The 26199-nt window shown below is 31.7% G+C and overlaps 1 protein-coding gene across 1 annotated transcript; it reads right to left on the reverse strand.

The window, feature by feature from the left end:
• Positions 1-8509: 8509 nt before the first annotated feature.
• LOC137926932 (protein amalgam-like) lies at positions 8510-24798 on the reverse strand. Its single transcript, XM_068770681.1, has 8 exons — positions 24720-24798; positions 14823-14920; positions 12682-12889; positions 10971-11135; positions 9744-9872; positions 9278-9412; positions 9049-9201; positions 8510-8676 (listed from the first exon to the last, which is right to left on the reverse strand). Exons 1-8 carry the CDS (start codon positions 24796-24798, stop codon positions 8510-8512), a joined length of 1134 nt encoding a protein of 377 aa, XP_068626782.1.
• Positions 24799-26199: the final 1401 nt, after the last annotated feature.

Here is a 26199-nt window from a genome sequence, read left to right on the forward strand (position 1 = left end):
CAAACATTTTCAATAATTTATTTCAGATAGCGATTTAAATTGAAATGCTTTCAGGCATTTAAAAAAGATACGGGAAATGCATACATTTACTTATTACATATAAATTTATTAGTTGTGTTGATAACAAAATATTTTTTTATGTACACTAATGATGTTAATAGTGAATGATCTATAGATTTCCAATAAGAAGATCTTAACGAGACATGTCGCTCTTGGAAGGGATTTCTGCGCTGAGCGTGATGGTTCGTGATCTTCACTCTAGAACCTTAAGGCCCTAGCAGCCTTCTGTTCTGTGTACTATGGCTTGCCCAAGCCCTCTTTAACTTACCAATACGCTACTCAAACAGGCCTAGTACATAAAAACTTAAAGAAGGAATAACAAACATGGCAAGCATAACATTTATTTTTTTTATCATATTTCATTTAGTGTGAATCCTAAGCTTTGCTACCGATAGCAAAGACTAAACTTTATCATCTTTCGAATATTTGTTACTTGTTAGAAAAAAAGTATTCACCGTATGAATTTACATACATAAGAATTAAAATTCAGGTTAGAGAGACTTTTACGTAAATCGCAGTAAACAGGAAACCTCTACTGGTATTGGTTTACATTATCTTATTATTTCAGATATAATGACGAAAAGATAACATTACATCGTGCCGAGATGTAAACGATTTAGAAAGATTTCGAAAATTAAAAATGGTATACGTCATTATTCTTTTTTTTATTTTATAAAAAGCCTAAACTGAAACTTATATGGTTATATTGAGTACCGTTCGTTAGTGTAAATAATATATTTTCAGATAAATCTTTGTTATAAAAATGTGTATTACCTTTGTTGATGCAACATGCACATCCATTTTAACAATCGTTTTGTAAATATAGGTTATATATATATACATATATATATATTGAGAATTGGTTTAATTTAATCACAAATAAACAAATTAAACTAAACAAGAGCAATATTATCATTTGGAGTAATTGAAAAAATATTCCTAAGTTATAAATATTTTGTTTTGTATTTGAAAGTATTATGAGGGAATTATAATAACAATAAATTTATCCGTAATAAATAGAGATTAAAAAAAAATTAAAATAGTAGCAAAATAATTGAATTTAATTTTTTATATATTTTTTAATACAAGAGGTGTCAAAATACTTATTGGTTTTGTGTGATGAATTCATTGTTTTATGTTTGATAAAAATATTTTTTATTACTATTTGTTATTAAACTGAACGTTTAATATTGTTTCATCTTTTCAAGAGGTTAGGGCTTTACTGTGCTGAGATTTGTGGTCACAGTTGTATCTAATGGTAATAAGAAACGGTTAATAACAGTGATTCCCTTTTTATAATGTAATTGAAGAAAATCCCCCGTCTAATTTTAGGCCAAGAGAAAGAAAAAGTCAGAGATAGAGAAGTTTATAGATAAATAAAAGTTGTAAAAAACGTATTATTGTGTACTAGACCACGAGAATAACCCTACTACTGTATCAAAGTTATTTTAAAAGTGATCAAAAATATCTTCCTGAGATTATTGTGGCCTCTTGTCAGATCAGGATACATTTGTAAACCCTCGTAGCTTTAGATTGTATGCTATTTAGGGAAGCTCAATCTGATCCTAATTTTTAGGACACCATAAATCATCCTGGGTGGATTATATAAGTACATCAATAAGAAAAATTAAGGTTTTTACAAGAATTCAGTTTACAGGTGTTACATTAAAAGGTAGGCTTGATTTTAAAAATATTTGAATTAACACAATGACAAATCATTTTATTAAAAAATGTCCAAAAAAATTTGTTGCTGTATGAAAATAGAAACAAAATATACAGTATGATTTTCATTGAGTTTGGATGGGACAATCGCGTGCCGAATTTTGCGATTATTTGCTGTCTGCAATAGTAATATAATTAACGATAACCAATAATTTATTATTATAGTACAGTATTATTCCAAGCTCGCGGATTTAATGCAAATAATTTGAAATTTATAACTGATTTAGGTTTAGGTATTATCGGTTGTCCGCAAACTTCATGTTGATTTTGTACTCAAATTGAAACGATGGCAAATATTAAAATACGCAGGATATTTATACTTTTAATATTATGAAGCCCGACGAGTTATTTTAGATATCATTCTCAAATTGAATACACGGTGGTAGATTTTTACGATTGTTTTTGACTTTTAAGATTACGATTTCACATGAAGCTACCAAATAACTTCGACAAGCAAACAGCATCATAAACAGGTAATATTTAGTTTGTAATTTTGAGAGATTACGTTTTTTGGTAATATTGTTTTTATAGTTTTTCTTCTTTAATGTCAGATAAAATTAATTCATTTATTTAAATGGGTAATTAGCTTACTCGTATGGAGACATCGACGGCATATATAGGAGTTAAATCGAAAAATCTTATGATATATCGTGGTCATCGCTTTTGTACATAACCAGAGGAGCATTTCCCGACTTATCAACAGTCCCACCAGCGCGCTATCAGCTTACACTATCTCGAGAAACATAAAACTCTTCCTTCAATATGAAAGTGAGCAAAGGCACTGGAGGATTTGAAAGATAACCCTTAAGATTTTGATTTTGGCCTTTCAAATACTCGTGAACAAGAAACTTTCTGAGGCAAAAGGTAAAATGGTTAGTACTTGTACAAGTACAAGCCTTTGACAGGTTTCAGCTTCCTGGATTTTTGGTTTCACCATCAATCAATATTTGTGGTTGTGGATAAATCTTCCCCTCAGCACCATCGCCGTAAAATCGGCGATACCGCTTGAACATTAAATTATCTTTCTTTGGGACTTCATTGCATTTCTTTATTGCAACCCGCTTGACATCAAATAAGTCTCACTTAGCCCTGTCAGAATCGCAGCTTTATGTCAGCAATATGCTTCCGATGTTTATTTAGGTTCTACTTCGCTTCTCTGTAGGCTATCAGAGTACGTCTACTAAACCGATGTCACTTTGTTTTTTATTAAAAGCTATACAAGAATCTTGAGCAATACAATGTAACAATGTTTTTAATTGATAGTTGTAAATACACTTTGTTTCAATCGATCTCCTATGTTTTTATCTGACACTCGGACACCTAAATAACGGTATGAATTTTCCGGCAATCCAATATATTGAATACGTGTAGAAAAAATTGCACGAAATTTTTGTTTTCCGACATATATAAGAAAAAAGGTCTAGTTAAACAGCTAGTTCTTTTTGCCCTCGAGGAACTCTCTTTTATGGTTGGAAGTAACAATATTCAGGCTTAATCCTGAGCTCATTTTACAAAGTTTTCGCAACTGTTAATTGCATTAATGAAATGTTGGAAGCGTGTATTTGAATCGTTAATTTGTGTAACGAGTAAGGCGATTGTTAAATTAAATAAATTGGATAGAAACAGGAAAAAGGAAAAAAGTGTGTGCACTAAAAAGGAATATTTTTGTTATTGTAATTAGAGTATTGATTATAGAAGTTGTTGTACCTTTGTTTTCTTTAATGTGTTTATGATTATGGATGTATATATATTTTATTCTCATAACTGAACACTATGATGAAGCTCTTAAAAAAATTATAACAAAAGTATTATCCTATACCAAGCCAAATATGCTTGAAGCAAGTTGATTTTATTTTATCGTCGGCAATAAAGCGTTACTTCTTAGGATTTTATTTTTCATGTTATTTAATGTGATTTAGGGCAAAGTACTTATAACCAAAATATAAATATATTGTGGTCGTTTCGACAATCTGCTGTTTGATTTAATAGTCTTATGTTCAATCTTGTAGATTAAAGAGGGGTCGAGGTAATGAGGATTTCTTGAATTAAGCTCTTTTGCTGCCCACATCGTCTATTGTTTGCTACATCAGCGCGAGAAACGTTTTTTCCCCCAAAAGATGTTTTATTCAAACCATCATATTAGGCAAGATATTAAAATAAATAAAAATTAAAATCGTTGTCATCGCTGAACACTGTTAACGTTATCAGTAAAGTAGATCGTAATTTGTCATTGTAAAATAAAAAAGAATTCTTTAGTTTTTAAAAAGCACTAGCTTACATAAAATTTTCACTATGTTAATAGCTATTGCCAAAAATGTATAATGTTAATGTATTTATTAATTTCGTCATATTTATATCACTTTTGGTTTATCGTTATAAAACAATATAAATGTATCCCAGTGTGCAAAATAAAGAATATTAAATGAAAAAATAATACAAATTAAAATATGTATGACAAAGCAATTAGGGAACCCAATGAATATTAAACGAAGTTTATTTTGTAAACGAAAAGGTCGAGAAATAGTTAGCGTAAAAGGGTCAAAAGTATTTCGCAGCTTGTGTTGCAATAGCCGTTGCCGAGCTCTAACATGAAAAGTGTTTTTACATTTAATGACTTCAAATGAACTTAGCAGCACGTGTTTACGGTCTGAAATAGACATATATATTCATTTAGTGTTTACGAATTACTTAGTAGGTTGGCCGGAAGAAAAGATTAAGCTAATATTGGCGTACGCTACCTAAATAAAAAGCAAACAATAAAGTTTTTTTCTATTGAGGTATGTTACGTACTTTAAGAATGAAAAATTTTTCAATATTCGTTTCAAAAGTATCAAGAGAGTTAAAAAAAAACTGTTACTGTCAAAGGCATGATAACTGAAGAACTAAATGCTATTTGACGCTTATAAATCATAGTAAATAACAGGTAATGTCAATTGCTGACCTTTTTAAAGGCTGCGTCAATGTTGTAAAGGCTACGCTTAATGAACCGCGCTGAAAATAAATCTAATGGATACACGTACATATTGTTGATTGTAGTGGTACTCACTTATTTTACCCGTTTAATATGTCGCAATGTGCAAATGCAAACGCGAATGCAATGCTGTATTCCTGGGCATACACCTGAACCTTTTACCTTAGTTTTCTATTGCTCATTTCGTTTGAAAAGTATATATCAAAAAGTATCAGCCAACCAAACAAAATTTCGATTGATTTAACTTACTTTGGCCTCACTCATGTTTACAGTAGTATATAGTTCAATGAAAAAGGTATTAATATTTATTTATCGTCTATATCTAAAAAGAAAAAGTTATAAATGCTTTTCTATTTTTATACACAATAATGACTATGAGCTTCATACGGTAATATTGTGTTTCTGCTGAACAATCAGTTTTAAAGAAAAAGTTTCCTTTCAATTTCGTGGTAGCAAAGAAAATTTCTTATAATTAACGAGCTTTTGTATTGTTGCGAATTTTAAATTCTAGTATTATTCATTACGTTTTGTTTCACTGGTTTATTTCAGTTACGATCAAATAAATGATTAGCTTATATTAATAGATTAGATTCGATTATATTATTTACTATATTTTATTTCTATTTTTGCTTGAGTATACTTTTACGCACTTTTATTTATAACTTACTACTTTTAAAGGCTGTTATTATCGTTGTAACACAAAATTATGCATACTATATTTTTACTCGTCATCAGGAGCGTCAATTTTAAATTCAAAAATTCTTTATTCAAAATCAGATGAACACGTGAACCTCGGATCACCTATATATATGCAAAAAACGCAGTCAAATTTTATAGAAAATTTTTATTTAATTTAAATACAAAACAGCTCTTATTTTCAATTTAAATTGAGACATTTACAATGTAGTAAAACTTATTATATACACGTTCTTTCATATTTTTTAATCTAGCACTCGCAGCTTCCTATGCATTATCTTTGATCTGAAATAATTACTAACTCGATGAAATCGTGTTTTAGGCATAAAAAATTTGTTTTGCTTCTGTGTGGGTTTACATTGTCACATTGTCTGGAAAAATCACAAATGCTTTTGTGGAGTTACATTACATTTTAATAAACGCTATCAAAAGATGGTCCGTCTCAAAGAGTAGTAATTATGTTACTTGTTGACCTTTTTAATTGAAATACGGCGATGTGCAGAGCAGCGAAAAATACAGTAATGTTCTAAAATTTATAGTTACTCTATATCGATGACTTTACTACTGAAGATAAGGCGGCGGATCTATGAAGACACGGGATTTACTGCTATCATAGCTAGAATATTATTCTTTTGTTTCTAATGTGAATAGCTTTGCTGATTTATAATATATCAAGTTGTTAATGCTCCGCTATTTGTTTTTGCATTAGATCAGTGAGTATTAACGCAACAAGCTTGACCAAAATTTACTTCTCTTATCATTTAATTTTATGGTTGAAGATGAGTGAAATGTCGGCTCGAATATGGTTATGACAAATCAAAACCGTTTCTACAAAAATTAAATTAAAATTTGACTTATTAGAAACAGGAATTATTTGTAAAAACGATTATAATACTTTTAAAGGAATTTTATTTTCTTTGTTTCGTTTTCATTAACGTTGAACCTTCTTTCAAAATTATCTGAAAATCCTACCGGAGTCTTAGTACGGCTTCCGCAGAAAACGGTCCCTTTGTGACTTTATATTCCCGGTACGAAAGCCCCATAAAAAGGTAGAGAACATTTTTGGTAACTATACATAATTGTGACAATTACTGTTAATGAGGCTTTCTATTTTAATTCTTAGTGCAACAGTGTTTCATTGTGTCTTGAGATATTTGTAAATGAAATTAAACATTTTTGTAAATGTTTGTAAACACAACAAACTATATAATTTAGATACAACTCGATTAGAAAGTTTTGATTGTGTATCTTAAATTTTAATTCGGAACTGAGGATCCAGGAGACGTTCATTAATGTACATTTTGGGGATGCTGTGTTATTGTAAAATGTCGTTATATTCTTTACGAATTTATAACACAAATGCAAATGTTCACTAAGCCGGTATGATTTTGTACTGTTATGTAAATTTTAAGTTTTATTACCATTATATCACCTTAAAATTATACCATAAATATTTTTAATCGTAAAAAAATAAACACATTTCTAGTAAACATCTTATATTCAGAAAGTAAAATAAATAAGTGTCCTATATACCGGGCAAACCGTACGTGATTCATATGTTATTGTATATGCTGATAAATTTTTCAACACAACATTGTTTTATGAAAAAATAATTGTTTGAGTTAGCTATAAAAATAAATATCAGCTAGCTAATGTGAGAAAATAGCAAAAAAAAGTGGAATTCAAAATTGAATATTATTTTAAAGATATATTGTTAGGTTTCGAACGAATATTTAGTTAAATATACATATTTTTAACGTAAAATTTATTTTTGGAGTAAATAAATAACAAGACGAATTTTAAGAGGCTTTTACATTAGTATAAAATAATTCCTTTTTAACTTCGCGAATATTTTATGAAAACGTTATGTTTTCTTATTGAAACAGCTTTGAAGATTTCTGTCTTTTTTATTTTTTATACTTTTGTACCGCCGATCTTTGGTAACGTGGTATTTGGGTGACGAATTATGTACATATGTTAAAAAAATATTACCTTAACTTATGAACGTATGTTTATGTTTGTTGGCTGTTTATTCTAGCGAGTAACTTACACATATCTCTCTTTATGAAAAAAGGAGATATTTTTGAATTTCAATTATCAGCCGCCGTTTTATATGTACACGAGTGAATGAAAATAAAATTGTATACATATAGACAACAGTAACATTTTTTAGACAATATTTAAATAAATCAAATTCACGAATGAAGTTTTTGTGTGTTGAAAATTTTATTTTTAAAATCTATTTTCAAATCGGGGATGTAGTTTTGGTACGTGGATTCGTATTGAAAATGGTTTACGAATCTAGGCCAAAGTGAATAAAAAATAAATTGTTTGTTGTTATTTTAATCATTAAAGTTTAGAATTTACACCACACTGGCATTATTCCAATGTGCAATGCAGGTTAAATAATGAACTTTTAAATAGCCCATACCAATCTTTGTAATATCTACTTTGAGTTCAACTTATTGTCAGACAAGAATAGGCACGAAAATAAACTTAATATAAAACTTGAAAAATTATATGAAATATTGCATAGGTGTTTTAGTAATTGTTTATAGTCGATATTACGATTTACGATATTACTTTTTTATAAGCTTACTTTCTTTTCTTATTCGCTCATTTAATACCTTTACTTCTGTAGTATTTGTTTCATCATCACCATCATTATCACCTGCTGAACATGGGCCTCGTCCATAGAATTCCATTAAGATTGGATTGAAACTACCTGCATCCAGTCTTCCGGCTACATTAATAAAGTTGTCAGTTCGCCTTGTGGGTGGACGTTAGAATCCGAGGTCTTAACTCCAAAATCTTAAAACCCCAGTGGTTACCTGTTTCGCGGTATGTTAACATGTTTATAGTCCTAAAAAATCCATAAGACAGATTTCATTTATGATGATAAGCCTTTTATAACATCATAAATAAGAAGAAAAATCTGCTTTAAAATTTATTGCCTGTTTATATAGTTATTAATCATTTGGACATAATGATAATTCATTTAGAAATAAAACCAAAGAAATGGTTATCTTAACAATTTATTTAAGTATATACATAGTGTCATTACATTAAGAATAGAATTAAAAGTAATGGCGTTAAAGAGGAAAAATTTTCAATTATTGATTTGGAAGCGTAGCTACGTTTTTGTGCTTCGAGTTCGCTCACATCCGGACTGTCGTCGAAAACGTTAATGTCGTTGTATTGTAGGTCTTCGTATTTACCAGAGATTGCTGTAAATAAATACAAATTAACATGTGTCATATAGAAAACAACAAAAACAAAACATCTTCACTTCAGCTGTGGGAAGTCCAAAGTTTGACACAGGCCTCTCCCAAAGATTTTCAATAGGACTGTATCCAACAGGCCTGCATCCGGTGTCTTTGTATGACCTTAATAAGGTCACAACTGCCCAACTTGTCGATGTCCTAGTTCATGGCCTCCACTCCAGAACCTTAAGTTCCCAGCAGCCACCTGTTCTGTGCCCTATGTGGCTTACCCACTACCACTTGTCAATCGTTTCTCTATAGTTCTCTTTACTTCTGAATCGATGTTGTAGATAATTCCCAAGTATTACAAAAATATTGTATCAAAACAGTACTTACGATATAACTTTATTGTGCCATCAGTATCTCCAAGTGAATTTTTCGATATGCAAGTATATGTACCGAAATTATCTCTGCTAACTGTCTTTATTTTTAATTTCATGTCTACTTCATAACCTCGTTCAATTGTTATAATTTCAAACCTTTTATCGCCTGTAAACCAAAAATTATAATTACCATTTATAACTTTCATTATTAGTATAATCTGAAAATAAATAATTATACATACTTTGCGATATAATATGACTATTAATAGTCCAATAATTGATAGATCTTGGAAATGCCTCCGAATGGCATTCTAATATTACAGAGTCTCCTACTATAGCTCCAACAAGTTGATTCTGTATCGTCATTATTGGAGGAACTGTAACAAAAACTGATATATACATACCAGTCAATATATAACAACTCACGAAAATATCAATACCATATACAGACATTGTTGTTGTCGGTTTAGTGTTGTTGGAACATAGCTAGCCTATCTCTGTCGGAGCCAGTACTTGAACTCTCAAAGAGAAGGAATAACTATTGCAGCAATGTTATTCAACGCAGAACTCGAACAAATTTTTAACATTGGCTTTTACATGCAACATACATGTTGATAAATCCTTGTTATTTATCTTAGTTTCATAACATAGACGGTTATGAAGTTCTTAATGAAAAATTATTTTATAAAGATGTAGGTTTACACTTACAATGAATAACTAACATCACTCGTTTGCTCACGGACGGTGGAATTCCATTAGTTGCTATACAGAGGTACACACCCATATTCAACCGTGAAATTTTTATTAATTCTAGCGTTGATCCGCTTATCGAGTGATCTGTAAAAAACTTACTATTAGAAACATTTTAATGTACTCGCGGCTTTTAACCATATTGGCCTAAACTACTCACAAAGGTAGGTCACAAAGTGTGAATTAGTAAGAGTAAGTTAAGATTGTATCCTGAAAATCAAACCAGCGACCTACGATTGCAAGTCTCAGTCTTCTACCACTTCTCACGTATCCACTTATAATGATGGTATTCGAATTCTTTGTTTTTGTGTGATCATACAATATTTAAGCAATTGACGCTGCTGGAAATAAATAAATAATCAAATAGCGGTCCATACGGTAGAACTTGATTTTGATTTTGATGTTAATGTGTGTTGTTAATAATTTAATTTAATAAAATACTGAAATGTTTTGTTAGTGAAATTGGTTTTTCTTTTTTAATCACTCAACGTACAAAACATTAATCTATTATGTTCAATACATTATAAAAGTGTGGTAGTTTGAGTAATCATACCACAGTCGTTACATAATTGTAGAGAAGTTTTGACACATGTATTCAACAAAATTATCCAAATGACTGTAGTCGCACGTAAAAGGTATTGACATTTAAAAAGTAATATAAAGTGTACTTAGAATATGGAATAATTTGTTAAACGTACGTTTATATCTCGATGCTATATAGCAAAACCGAATAACAGAATATTTCTAATTTCTCCAATAATAATTCTGTTAAAAATTATGCTAATTTCAAGGAAATAAACATTTAAATCTTAAAAGTCATACATGTTCATAGATTTTTACAGTTTATTCTATTACCTGCATAAAACCTAGCTCTATTGTGTTACGATAATAGAAACAGGAGTTTCAATTTGCTAAAATGGCAGCTCAATGTAGGTTGTTTAGATGTGGATTCAAATTTGCTTCTAGTGTAAAACGAGCAGTACTGAACCACATATACAGTGTGAATATATTATACCGTATCTTGGGAGTTTACCTACAAAATAATCAATTCATATCTATGATGAAATAATGAAGCATGTCTAAGTTTATCTATAAATGTATATAAAGATAAATAAACATACTTAAATATTTAAAAAAAAGAGTGAACTAAATAAAAATTATAATTTTTAGGAGTATGGTTCTTACTTTGTAGATCACTGAAGTTGGTTGTCGGCAGTAAATCTCCAGATTCTTTTCTCCATACAACAGTCGGCGTGGGCACTCCATGAGCGGCGCATCGCAAAGTAATATTGGCACCTTCCCTAGCCACCTGGTCGCTGCTTGTTGGATAGTCCAAAATATTCGGAGGCACTACATTGCAAATCATAAAACATGAATTAATGATAATGTTGTGTCAACATTATATTTACTGTTTGTAGGACTGTAATAGAATTGACCATTATGTTCTTGTGACTATGACACTTAGGTAAATAAATTAAAAAAATGAGTCAACGTAGGTATATCTTCCTCTGAACGGGTCTTATCATGGCTAAGTAGTAATAGTGACCTAATGTTGAAGCAAGGAGATTTACAATATACTAAATGACTACGAAGCATTTACATGGCCGGGCCAAGGCCAGAGGTAGCTGCCTAGAGTGGGCTCAACAAGCTCAGCGTCTGCCGAGCAGAGATAAACCGTTTCGCGGAAGGAGAGGATTGTCTATATTGCAATGCGTTGATCTCCTCTAATAAACGCGTTCGTACTGCAGATGCGGTGGTGGTGAGATTGTTAGCTTTAATTGTTTGGTTTATTGCTTGCTATGCTCATAGATAGAGACAAAGGGTAGCTTGGGGAAAAGATGGAAATTGATTTCTCAAACCTGTCACGAAAAGAAAAACGTTGTATTGGTCGGCAAATGGCATTAAGCGGTTTGAAAATAATTACTAGACTCTTCGTTTAACTTTCTTTGACTTTCGACAATATTTTTTCAAATAAATCAGTTTCATTCGATGTGAAACATGTGATTAATTTACCTTTTTCTCTCCCTCTCTTTCTATATATAAAAGAAAAATGAAAAAAACCTGTTGTAATATTTTAATAACTATAAACACAACAAATTAAAATTTAAATAAAACGAAAAATTCTATTGCTAGTTTTTTACAATTGTAAGGTCTTTATGAAAGGAAGAAGTCAAACATGTCTTTGTTTCAGATTTAGGGACGCTGTAAGTAATGCTTTGACAGGACTAATGAGCCATATTATGTTATGTGTAAAGATAGTAAACAAAAGCGTGGTGTCATTTATCATTTAACAACCGGCCACTCCTCTTGTTCTTCGCCCATAATCTTATAATAATTAAATAAACAGACTAAAAATACTCAGAACTATTTGTATTAATAAACTCCGACATCGTCATCATATGTAGAAACACACGAGCCGATAGTTGTTTCAATTTATGTTCTTATGTGGCCGGAGAATGCTTTTCTATTCCGGATACCAGCCGTGACAATAACCAAGAAGTAAAAAAATGTGTAAAAGCTTTGAAGGGGTGAATTTATAGCTCATTTGTCAGCCAAAAACTTTTACATCTATTTACTCGTGTATTAAAGTGATCGCTGAAATATGTAAAATTAATTTATTTTTTCTATTAGAATGCGACAGCACCTTCTTAGCTTCTCTCAGAACAATCTCTGTCAGGACAGGTGATAATCAATAATTAAATTTTAATATGTAATAATTCGAATTTTGAAAACGATTTTCTTACTATCATTACGTTATTAATTATTTCTGATACAATGGATTTTTAAATAGTGCGTGACCTGTATTTTGAAACACAATTGAACGGACGAATTTATATTTACAACGATCTAGAATCGTTGTAAATAATTAAAAAGTTTAATAAGGTTAGGAACGTACCAACAACATCTAGGTAAGCCGTTTGACTTTTCATTGGATTCGTATTAATCTGGCACATGTACCATCCACGATCTGACTGTCTCACTTCATATATGTGAAGAAACCAAACACGCCGGTCGCTGTGGTTTACGGCAATTCTGTGGTTTTTTGTGATCACATGTGTTGCGATAGAGAGTATAGTCTGTGTGTCGACGCGGAGCCACGCCACCTATGGACAAAACATTCTTTATCATCATCATTTCAGATGTTTGACGACCACCACAGAACAAAGACCTCCGCAATAGATTTCCAAAAGAGCGGATGGAAAGGCCTGCGTTCAGTTTCTTCTAACGACCTTACAATGTAACCTTAATTTTGTGGTCATTCCTTACCCATACGCTGCACCTGCCTGAATGTGTTCTCCGCATCAGAACCTTACGGCCCCATCGACCATTTGTTAAAATGTTCTTATTACCTATACTTACATAATAAAATGCAACTAAAAACTTAATCAGAATAATATATCTATATAAAAACTGTAACTCTAAATAAGAACAACAACACGTACTGTGTGTTGAGTGATTTAACGATGGTAATTGTGTAATTCGCATTGTTCGCTGCATGCGCATTTATCAGCGGGCTGGCGGGCGGTGCACTTTGTTGCACGACTACCACTGCATGTGCGGAAGTGGCTTAATATTGGTCCTTTTCTTACTTAGGATGGACTTTCGCAAAATAACGCCTGATTCCATTAAATATGTAACTCTAAATATTTTTCAAATGTAAAACTCCGAAACGTCTCGATTAATTGAGCCATTTTTTTCTTCATATTTTTGTTATTTTCTATGAAAAGTTCAAGTGGGGCGAAAAATTGAGAGAAATTTAATTCAGTATAAGTCTTGTTGCTTTAAAATCATAGATTAAGTGTCTACAATATTGTCATCTCAATTCCTAGGAAGTTGCGTGTCAAATGCCAACTGGTATACAGCATTCATTTGTGACAATAAACCTGTGTAATGTAAACGTCTACTTTATTTTTTTATAGTACGTAACTCATAATCATAACATTGACAATTCAAACAAAAATGGCAGCGGGCATATTATGTTTGTAGCAGAGAATAAAGAAATTTCCAACAAAAAAGTTTTTTACGGAAAAGGTCTCCTCAACAAAACGTGTCAAGACGGGTCGTTTATTACTACATATCGTATCTTATTCTTCTTCTACTTTTACCTCGTTATGAGCCCACTGCTAAGTAGGTCTCCCTAATTAATGCTATGCTTGTTAGACGGGTTGCCAACCGTTGTACAGAAAGTTTAGCACAGACACACTTTGTATATTGTATAAAAGCTGCGTACGATATTTAGTTAACAAAACTTAATGGTTTGTTTAATACAGACATTTGTTTTGTGATCATTAAGTATTCGCATAAGATTGAAAATAATTTTGTTTGTCTTGTCATTAGGGTATTGCTGGAGTATCCACTTCTTTAGATAAAATAATATTATTTTTCAATCTGAATTTCGAGTCTTGTTAATGAGGCCAGTACCAAAATAAAATGAAGAAATATTACGTTTTTTTCATATAGAATCATTGCTACTATACTTTATTCGTCCGACAGTGTTTATATAGCTCTAGATAGAAAGAGAGAAATGAAATGAGCGAGATTTTATAATTGTAAAAAAGTAGACGTTTACATGCAGTGATTACTTTTAAAAAGAGGACAAATAACTATATTTTTATAGTCCTCCGGGTTGACAAAAGCGCTTCCCCAAATCTTTTTTGCTGAAATGAATAAAGTTAACAGCACAATGCAAGGACCCTTCTGCTAATTCCACTTCTATGAAAAAAATAGAAATCAATCCAAAACTACGCTGTCGTAGGTAAACATGAAAAATCAATGTAAAGTAGGTGTCCTCATCGATCTTACTTTATCAGGAAAGTTGTGCATTTTAGGTAATTATTCAGTATGGCAAACTCAAAGAGTACAACGATGTATTTAATAGGAAATAAACACCTCTTAAAAACATCCCTTATAGGCACAACTTTCCGAGCTTAATACTTAAAAATGCTAAAATATTTTTTTAATATGTTCTATAAAACTACTGGAATTTAATTAAAATGAGCTGATGTATAAAGTTGAAAAAATGTTTTTTATACAAACCCTGTAAGAACCGAGATCATCGACGATGCATGTAAATATAGCCTCTCTTCCCAGTGCAACAGTTAAGTTGTTTATACTGTTCTCGAAGCGAGGCACATCTGAAAATAATACAGTGTAAATATAAAACGATAACTAAGGAAATGATTCTTCTTCTTTTCAGCCAATAGATTAGCATGAAAATCGGGTTTGCTCTGCCCGCAAACAGCGACTGCTCGCGCTTAACTATTTGAGAACCTTTCGGCCTCATTGGCTATTAGTTGCACGAGCGATGTTTAATAAAATACAATTTAGAACAAGAAGCCGCAACATAAACTATAGTTATGAAAGTTGTGGTTCTAGGAAAACTTTTCTTTTAAAACTATTTTGTAAACGTCTTTTTACGTTTTTCTAAATAATTGTGAACTGTGGACGACCAGAGCGTTCAGCGTCATCGTTGTTTGAACGGTCGCGCTTAAATTCGTGATAGGGATTTAGATGAATTAATTTATCTGATGAAAAGTACCCGCAATGCTTATCGTGGCACTGACAGGCTTCAGTAGTTCTCCAACGAAAAATAGTGGTAAATAATACGAGGGCCAAACTGAAAGTTTTTAGAACTGGCAACTTAAAAGCATTATATTAAAAAAATAAGTTTAAATTTTGAAAATAGAACTCTTTACCAATAATATTGAGTATACATTTCATTCATTTGTCATTTGTTTTACGATTTGGCGGCAAATTGAAAATTGTCTGTGCACGTCAGCGTCAGCGTCAGTTTAAGCCGAGAAAATTTTCGTGCAATGATTTTTTATGACTTTCGATGTCATATAAGTCAACAAGAAAGTTATGATAGACTTCGATTGGCTTTTCACGATGAAGCCCCATCTCGTGCCACAGTTTACAACTGGTTTAATGAATTCAAACGTGGTCGAACTAATCTCACCGATGATTTGCGTGAGGGACGGCCTTCTACAGCGACGACTGAAGACAATATCAGTGTTGTGCGGCGTATGATAGAGACTGACAAAAGAGTGACCTATCAGCAGATTCGGACAAGTCTAGGCATAGGTATGAGTCAAGTGCACAAAATCCTCCATGAACATTTAGCGGTCAGGAAGCTTTGTGCCCGCTGGATACCGTATAATTTGACCGAGGCTCAAAAACTCCGCCGTGTTGATTGGTGCCGAGAAATGATCCAAAAATTTAACGGAGGTGACTCAAATGCTGTGTTCGACATACTAACGGGTGACGAAAGCTGGATTTACTGTTATGATCCGGAAACCAAAAGACAGTCTGCTCAGTGGGTGTTTTCTTCCGAAGAGTTGCCAACTAAAGTGAAGAGAGGTCGAAGTGTTGGAAAAAAGATGGTGGCCTCGTTCTTCGGAAAGACAGGTCATTACGCGACAGTTGTCTTAGAGGATCAGAAAACGGTTAATGCAGAGTGGTACACTAACAACTGTTTGCCACTTGTCTTGGAAAAAGTTCGAGAGAAACGACCTCGCAGCAGGATCCTCCTTCATCACGACAATGCCTCGTCACACACCGCCAGGCAAACGATCGACTATTTGGCGACCTCAGACGTGGAATTACTGGGTCACCCGCCGTATAGCCCCGACCTCGCACCCTGCGATTTTTATTTATTCCCGAAAATAAAAGAAAAACTTCGAGGAAAACATTTTATGGACGCCGAAGAAGCAGTGGCTGCGTTTCAAAACGCCGTCGAAGAGACCCCTAAGGCCGAGTGGGCAAGGTGCTTTTCTCAATGGTTCCATCGAATGCAGCGATGTATTGATGTAAATGGACGCTATTTTGAACAGTTATAATAAAACTAATAACTTGCTAGAATGCTTAGTTTTTGATTTTCTAAGAACTTTCAGTTTGACCCTCGTATACTAAGTTTCTTTCTTATTATCACCTTAAAATTATAAAATGATGGTTGCCAAAATATCAATAAAATCATGTCATATGGGACAGTTGGGAAACTTATTGTCTGATTGTTATATGTTCACTCTTACAATGCCTCTGAATTAGAATGCTATGAATTTAAAAGGTTATTTAAATTCATTATACACTTTAAGAATAAATTTCTCTAACTGCAGTATTAAGCATATTTGTAAAAGTGATAACATTGACAACTATGTTTGCTGCGGGTCATTGTTAAATCAAGACTTATTAAAAACTCTCGTAGCTTCCTAAAAAGCGGGGAATAAAGAGACCAATATAAGGGGAGCTCTCTTTAGAATTTGATTCTAGTTTATATAAAATTGGTATTTGTTAATAACGTAGATTGATGATCAGAAATAAATTTATAATGTAAATATTTACAAGGATAATGTTATCCAGATAGGGGGATCTGCAAGGTGTCTAACGATAACAATACTAGAGCTTACTAATGTTTTCATATTTCTGTGATCAATTATAAAAGCGCTGAAGATAGTGGGTTGAGGATATCGATATAAAATTGAAATTATCAAAATTAATGTTAGGTTTAATGTTGTATTAAACTCATAGTAAATTTGTATTATCATCATCATTACAGCCGATGAATGCCTACTGAAAGGCATACATATTGTATACTTAACTGTGTATTACTTATTAATTTACTTTACACTTGTTATAATACGTATAATATAATTTTATGTGAAATTTCTACTAGAAATTCGCTCATGGGTTATGAGTAAAAATTATAATCGTTCACTTTGCAATTTGTTTTTCGTGGTTACCGTGTAAAATAGCTATTTTTTGAAAAAATGGAGGCACTGTATTTAGTACAAAGAAGAAATAAAAGTTCAATGGAGAGTCGACTTTCATTTGTCAGTGGAAAAAAAGGCCTCGGTATATACATTTTTCAGAGAGCCTTCCAGTCTAAATGCTTTATTACCCTTAACTAATATAATATTTAACAGGCCTACCTTATTATTTTGCTAAAGCGGATTAAAAATAGCCTTGCTGTGATTATGAAAATATTTATCAATTATTTAAAGGTAAGATAGTATCAGATTGGTATAAAAGGAAAGGAAATTTCAAGAATAATAAATTGAAATAATCTTGAAGTACAAAGTTATGTTTTCTGATAATAACTTTTGGTAAATTCAGTATAAATATCTGCGTGTCGCATCGAGGCTGCCGTCGACCCTCCGGCTCACACCTAGCGACCTCCTTCAATTGTTCCTCGTCACGCAACCTACTGCCAAAACTTAAGAATTTCATTTCTTTCTAACCAATCGATCTATGCATATTTTTGAAATAACTGACAATTTTTTTTTGTATAGGACTGACAGTTGATTAGCCGTTTTAGCCTATAGACGCCTAATGCAGGGATATAGGGGTCACCTCACAAATATTTATGGGGGGATACCTTAATGGCCACGCTTGACAAGTGGGTTGACGATCGTAGTATGGTATAATGGAACGCTGCTGCTCGTTATTTGGAATTTTTTACGACCAGTGGCAATTCTGTATAATTAATGCACAAAGTGTGAATTATATAAGATTACTAGCTGATCCCGCAAACGTTGTTTTGCAAAAAAAATTGATATTTTAATTTACAAATAAAAAATAAGGGTTGATCGTAGAGGGGTGAAAATATATGGTTGTATGTATTCTTGTATGCTGTATCATAAAAAAATAAAAACAAAAAATTTCGTTAAAAAAATAAAAAAATGTTTTTAAGTGTGAACAACCTTTATCACTTAGGGGTATAGAAAATAGATAGTAGCCGATTCTCAGACCTACTGAATACGCATATTAAATTTGGTAAAAATCAGTCAAGCCGTTTCAGAGGAGTTCAAGTTCGAACACCGTGACACGAGAATTTTATATATTAGATATCAAGAATAGAATTCGCGTCTTATGGTTACAAGTCTCAGACCTCTACCGTTGCGCTGCCACTGTCTTATAAACGAATGATTGCAATTTTGCAATCTTGTGTTGTGTTGTAATGTAACCTTTGTTAGTCTAAGGTATTTGCTGGTAATATATTACATGTTCTCTAAAAGACACTTATATTTTTATGATGTGACAATTAATGGATATTTCATGTATAATAAATGAAAAATGTAACTACAAAAATTTGTAATTACAGTTCTCTGCTTCGGGCTTTAAACATATCTACGCTGAATATGGATAAAATCAAATATGGAAAGGCTATTTCTAGATAAACTACTCCATATAATTAGACGTAGTACGAGGGATGTTACTGAAAGGATTAAAGAGTCGAAGTAGTATGCGTCTATGGTCACTTCAGCTCTCCGGTGAATACTTTTCATTTCCTATATATTATAACGCTTACTTTGTTAATAAAGTAACATCATTAAAGTGATTAAAATGACTTGTATTAATCCATCGGTGTCTACGGTATTACGTAGTAATTATTTCAATACTAGTATTCTCTTAGAATTAAGGTTAAGGTACACCATATTTTAACTGAATTCTTTATATTCTCCATCTGGTCTCGATACTTAATCTTTACAAAGTTGCCTTATTGATCTCCGAAAGTTTGTTTATCATTACTGCTAAACTTTACAAAGAGGCGTTGTGTAGTAAGTGAATAAAATGAGCTATCTCTGGCATGCAGGTACTACGCTCAACCTCGTCTTCGTCTGCTATCCTTATAATTTTGGTTAAAAATAATGCACAAGAACAAAAGTCAGATTCAGTGTTTTATCGTATCTTTGTCGTCTACCATTTATTTTTGAACAAATGAATCTCTAGATTTAACTATTTTTCAACCTCTAGACATGGCCGGTTGCTTTCGTAAGTTACTTGAAAACTGGTTGTTATTAGTCATTAGTCTTTGTGATAGATGGATAAAAACTTAGTAAACGGTTAGTTAAATGATAGATTTTGAAAAAGATTTTCCGTATTGGTTCCACTACATATCCAAGTTTGTTTACAGTAAAAATTTTAACATCCGAGACATCAAATTCTCTAATATGATAAAACTCAATGTGAAATACACGCTATTTCTGTAACGCCTATAGTATGCCCTACCGTAAATATCGACTCCGAAAGCAGCAAATCTTTAAGTAGCAGTGTTTTATTTTTATTGTCTCTTTGCGTCTTATGACTGACTAGAGTCGCTGCCCTTGGACAAATTAAACGTGTATTGAACATTCATAAAATATAATCACTGCGGTTGTGTCCAAAAGGAAAAGTCATAGCTAGTTGTACTCCTAGGGGCTCAACTAGCTTTATGTCGTACGATTACAAGTGAAACAAAGTCAAGTCCTTCAGTGTTACTAATTGTGGAAGCTGGACCCATTTGTTTTTCTAAAATAACAAGCCTAGTTGAATAATGGGTCTGAGCGTAAATAAGCTATTGCTAATGTGAGCAGATAACTTAGTAAGAAAAAGCCTTATTCCAAATAACAAAAAGAATAGTCCAAAACTTTGTTAGGAAAACTTTAATATTTTGTTTAATTAAAATTCAAAGTATGTATTATACCATGACATATAATTGATAACAGTTATCTTTTTACATTTCAAAAATAGTAATACATTGGAAATACGTCAAAAACTCATTAAAAAGATCTTCTATTTTGGGCAATACTTACTATCCTACTACCTCAAGGGTATTTTAATAAAAGCAAAATCGACTTAATTGAACTATGTTACTTAATGTATGTATTAGATAGTAGTTTACTTTACATAATAGGAACTTGAATATTAAGTTCGTAATAAATCGATACTTGTTCTATACACAAGTCTTTTATTCTGTATCAAACCTCTAGTTAGTAGACAACAATGAAATAATATTAAAGCAAAATAACATCCAACACACTGGTATTATGAACATGTATGTATCGAATTACGTAATTTTATCTTTGTTCTCTGTTTAATTTAGTTGGACTAATACAATCGCGTGGTTGGATGTTATATTTAATTATTATCAGTCTGTCATTTTTATCTTAAAGTGTTCATGATAAATAAATATATCTCATTTAAAGCAAAATAACACTTACATCAACAAATTCTATGAAATATGTGATAAAAGTTACCAACTGAGAGATGTAAAAATTAATTTTGTGATTTGGCGAAAAATATTTATTTTGATACATAAGTAAATAATTTATTTGAAAATAAATCACGTAGACAATACTATAATTTTTGACATATATTTCTCTGAACATCTTTTCTAAATGATACTATGGTATTCATTCATTTCTATTGAATACTATCAGCAGTTTTGAAACAACTTTCACTGATAAGGAGGAATGTCCACTGTGGGCTTCGCGAATATATTTGACATAATAGTTTGTGCTTTAACTTATTTAATAACATGATGTCTTTTTAAAAACACCGAAGAAAATTAATCAAAAACTTTCTGCAACTAAAGCCGCGGAGAATGATTTAGGGCAGATCTTATCATTCGACGGTAAGCGCTTTGCCTTTGGTTAAAATTTGCAAAAGGTTCCTAACGGGAACATTCAATACACGCAATAATGTTGCTTTATTATAAGGTTTAATCAAATTCTGCTTTTGACAGTGTTCACAGGTTATTTTAACATGTTGGAGTTGCTTAGATCTTTTATGTAATGTATGTCGATTAATGCTTATTTCGGAAAACATACTCAAAATAAAAAAAATGATAATAAGAAGTAAGCTTCCGTTTTTTTACTCATTGTAATGAATGGTTTTCACAAAAATATCTAGCTATCGTTTTATCTATATTTAACAATGTACCCGCGTTTTTTAGTTATATGTACGTTTCTTCAAAATTGTCAGTTTTTACATACGTACAATACTTATATTATACATTATACAATATTACATTATACAATACTTACATTATACAATACAATACACCACTTACATTATACAATACTTATATATATTGACAAGGTACAACACACCATATTTTCAGCCGCAGAATGTTCACTGCTTGACATAGGTGACACTGTTAAATTTACGATTAGACCAGTTGGAAGTAGCCAGCGTTCGATTTGTGGTCTCCACTACAGAACCTGTAACCTGTCCTTTGTCACTTCAACTTGTCAATGCTCTGTTCTATATCGGTTTCTGATTAAAGTTAAATTTAATTAAAATTTGTAATTTTAATTAACCACCAGTGGTCCGTATTTAAATGTAAATGTATTTTGATTCATTAAAAAGGTAGGATTCAAAAAAAATATAAAACTTTGAGAAGGAACGGGCGCGAGAGAGTTTTATAGTAAGAGACTACAGTTTACGATTTAACTTTATAATGTACGCCACCATAACCATTAACAGATATGATAAATTATCGTGAGAAAGTAAGAATATCTCATAGAAAGAAACGTAAAAATAAATAAACAATTTTGAAAAAAAAAAGAATCAAAAACATAATAATGTGTGTTACCCGCGGGGACTCATGGAATTGAAACATGGAGAGTTTCTAACTCGGCCTCATTGACAAATTCACAGTCTCTCAACGAACCAAGGAGAAGGCTATGCTAAAAATTTTTTTACTGGGTCGAAACAGAAATGACTTGATCCTTAGACAAATGAGAGTAAATGACATAGCATATATATATATACATAGCATATATATATATATAGCACATGCAAGTGACAGTGGGCGGGCGACATAATACCCAAAATAGATGTCGATGGAGCCTTTATGTTCTTACGGAAACCACGGACCAGCAAGTACGAAGAGAACAAGAGTGGATGCAGACTGCTTTTAACTGGTCTTATTTTAAATTTAACAATGTGACCTATGTCCAGCTGCCATGTGGATATTTTACGGCCAAAATTATAGTGATCAATTACCTAGTTAACATAAAAATACGAAGGCAAAAAGTGAAAATTTTTAAGAAATGTAAATGTAGAAATTTTTAAGCAGACATTCAGCCTTGTTATGGTCATGGGAAAACACTAAAAGCAGACCGCTTCATTCGGCCTTATAGGAAATCGATGGAGTATACCTTTCTCTAGCAGTGGACGTAAATTTAAGGTATTATTTATATACATTATATAAATAATACTTTTAATTTATGTGTACAATAAATATTGTAATTTAAGTAATAAAAGGGTGTAAGCATTGACTTCACGTTTTTTTTGTTCAAAAAGTGTTTAGGCAAGCACGTTGTACGTCACCATTGAATCAATTTTATTTTAATAATGTTATCGTCAAAGTCGTAATATTAAGTTGACTAGTTCATGCGATCGTTAAACTAGCATTTGTATGTCATCGGTCAACTGTAATTACATGGATTACGGAATTAAACTTTGTATTAGATTTTGATTAGACTCGGGACATTAAGTCGATACACATGAAAATTGATCAATGGAAATACGTTATATTCATTTATTTCTCAATTAGACTGCGATCATCCAAAAACAAACAAACAGATAAAAAATGTCTGCAGTACATTTACAAATGGAAAATTTAATCGGACACATTAGCAAGGCACGGCCGTTGGGGCCGAAAGATAGTCGAGTGACGATTACGAGCCAGTAGATGTGGCATGTCTTCCCTTTACTAGCTGGACCGATGACATAGTCAAGGTTGCGAGAATTCGATGTGGGGAGCGCAAGATTGGTATGCATTGCTGTAGGCGTCTGTCAAGTTTTTGTACTTTTGTTCTAATAAACGTGACGTAGGTAAGTAAGTAATATAGTTTTGGCAGTTATCTCTTGATGTTAACCTAACGCTGTAAAGAAATTTGAAGAGACTAAAACAGGTTACGTTATCCCCTCCCACTGGCTGGGATCATCAATTTATTCAAAAACAGTTCGGTTTTATTTCTTCCTAAAAATTACAAATGACTACACGGTTCATTAAGATTCTCTAAGTGAGCTCGTGCGTGGTATCAAAATATGGAGCTTTTTTTGTACACCTAGTTTTTTTAAATGGGTAAAAACCGTTTCGTGGTCAATTTTATATTCTTCTGCAACGTCTTAACACTTGATATCCTGATTTAAGATCCAATTTTATGCTGCTCTTAAGCTCAATGCTTTACGGCCATAAACGTCACCAATTTTTTCGCGGCTGGCGTTTTTGTTTATTATTTATTGTAAGAAAAATTTTGAAATGTATAAGATTTCTTCTTTAGATTCACCTATCACGACAGAAAGGAAAAAATTGCTCGATATTAAATTTTGCTAACTAGTTCCTTAATTCAAAATGTGTCAATGTTATTGTTGTCATTAAAACCAGCCAGACACAAATTGTACAGTCAAAGAGAATTTATGACATGTTTAAACATCATATTTGCGGAAAAACGTCTCCCTTGAGCTAATACACAATATTTACGAAAATAATTATTTCTCTACTTTATTATGATATTAATTCTGGTTTGAAATAATACTATGCAAGCATTGTTATGTTACGGATCAAAGAGCCTTGTAGCTTTGATCTGTAAAACAATAATCTGTTAAAATAAATAGCTAATAAAAATTAAATTAATTGGGTTATAAAACATATTTAATATCAAGATGACAATTGCAAGCGTAGCCTAGATCAGATTCTGTTAACTAGAAGGCTGTTATGGTATTTTTTAATGTAAAATGTAAAGAAAGCTTTACCTGTATTGAAACAGTGTAGGTTTATAATTTATTAAACAATTGAGGCTTTTGCAATCTTTATGTTGTATTCTACCCTGTACAAATAAACATACAAAGAAACTGTATAATAATTTACTGTTAAGTTGTGGTTGTTAATTGTCGTTGTTCTCGTGTCAATTCTTGGCTATTATTTAAATAAAAAGCATACGTCAATAACTTATATATTATATGATATTAATATAGGTTTAAAACTAGCTAAATTAATATTTACAACTTTAATAAGAAACATTTCTTGTGTTAACGCCTTAAACAACTTTATTTAATTATCATTACTTTCATTTGAAATTTAAAAAAATTTAAATGTGTTAATTACGTGAAAAACATTAACATTAACCAAAAGTAAAATCGAATTGAAATACGTATTCTTACCAACAATATCCTTTAAGCAAATAACCGCGTGAAAAGCAAGTCCGATATGTAAACACCACAAAAGTTTTCGAAACAACATATTTCAATTCACATCTCAATCCGTCATTGATTTCACTAATAAGACGACATTATAATATATAAGGTAACCGCAAACGACAATTTTAAGTATTCAGTTCTAACCGCGTAGCGGCGTAGCGGTGTGCTACGTGTAGACGCCGAAAACGGAGGGAGAAGACTGCCTGAATGCTCGGCCGTAGGCGCTCTTTTTCACAAATTCGTAGTTCCGGTGCACATGCGCCACTGATATAACGCTATGATTTAAATTTGATTTTTATTTATATAACAATATTTCTAATAAGTTATTTCAGCTATTTACGTGTTTTCAATTAGTCTCTTAAATCTTTTTATTAGTTAATATATTGTACATAATAAGATTAGGCGAAAGTACGAAACAAATGACAAAGAGCATGACTAATATACAGAAATAAAAGTTTCATTCATGGATGGTCTTAACGGTCTATTTGGATACTGTAGTGTTCGTTAACAAAAAAGTGGATTATTGTTTATTACTTAAATATTATGTTCATGAGAAAATTCAACATCAAAAAAGCTATTTAAATAGCACCAGAAGCATAAGTAATAAATAAACAAACCACTCTGTAGTAACAAATTTGCTAAACGAATATCACCAAATATAAAATATATGTTTGTACTTTTGAATCACCAATTATTTTAACATTATAAGTAGCAAGCTACCATCGGCTCTGGATGCTGGTTTGCTGATAAAAGCCAAAGTTTAACAATTTAATAATTTTCGATGTTAACATTAAACACATCAACCATGTAAATGAGGCAACGACTCATTCTACGTCCTAACAAAGTTCCGTGAATTTTAATGAACCAAAAATTCTTAAATGCTATTGTTATATTTATTTAAAAATATACTTGTAAGTTTACATTTAAAACTAAGGAACCGAAGGGCTAAAATATCTTATATATACGTTCAGTCATACCTATGAAGGATTTGTTAACTTTTTGAAGGCGATATTTCAAGTTGACGTGTTCATTTTTATGTTTTTTCTTTTAAATATAATATATGAAGAAGATTGAGAAATACTGTTTTAAATAAGATTTATAATTAATTAAGATTTAAATTATAGCGTATAAATTAAATGTTATTAAGTAAGTATTAAAAAGCAACCGTTCGAATACTAATTTCTTTTAAAAAATGTACCAGGGAATCTCCAGTTGTTAAGTTATGAATAGCCTGCTCAGCTCTTTTTTGTAAAATAAACATAGAATTAATTTCAAATTTAAAAATAACATCTTATTTATATTTCATAAATAACAAAAATATATTTATACGTATATCCGCTTACTTGGATACGGTGTTTAGTTATAATTTAATTAGACGTGGGTACTCCATGACAAGAGCAACGGTAGTCTAGTAGTAAGGACTCTCAGACTTGCAATCGACTTG

The sequence above is a fragment of the Battus philenor genome, unplaced genomic scaffold, assembly GCF_028537555.1.
Source record: "Battus philenor isolate CCGP_79_NKW_IND1 unplaced genomic scaffold, ilBatPhil1.0.hap1 SCAF_10, whole genome shotgun sequence".
Lineage (NCBI taxonomy): Eukaryota > Metazoa > Arthropoda > Insecta > Lepidoptera > Papilionidae > Battus > Battus philenor.

Coding starts and splice junctions, on each gene's coding strand:
- LOC137926932 (XM_068770681.1), bottom strand. CDS start 24,798: ATGTTGTTTCGAAAACTTTTGTGGTGTTTACATATCGGACTTGCTTTT. Junction 12,890..14,822: donor ATGATCTCGGTTCTTACAGG/GTTTGTATAAAA, acceptor TTTTGTCCATAG/GTGGCGTGGCTCCGCGTCGA. Junction 11,136..12,681: donor GGCTTACCTAGATGTTGTTG/GTACGTTCCTAA, acceptor TTTGCAATGTAG/TGCCTCCGAATATTTTGGAC.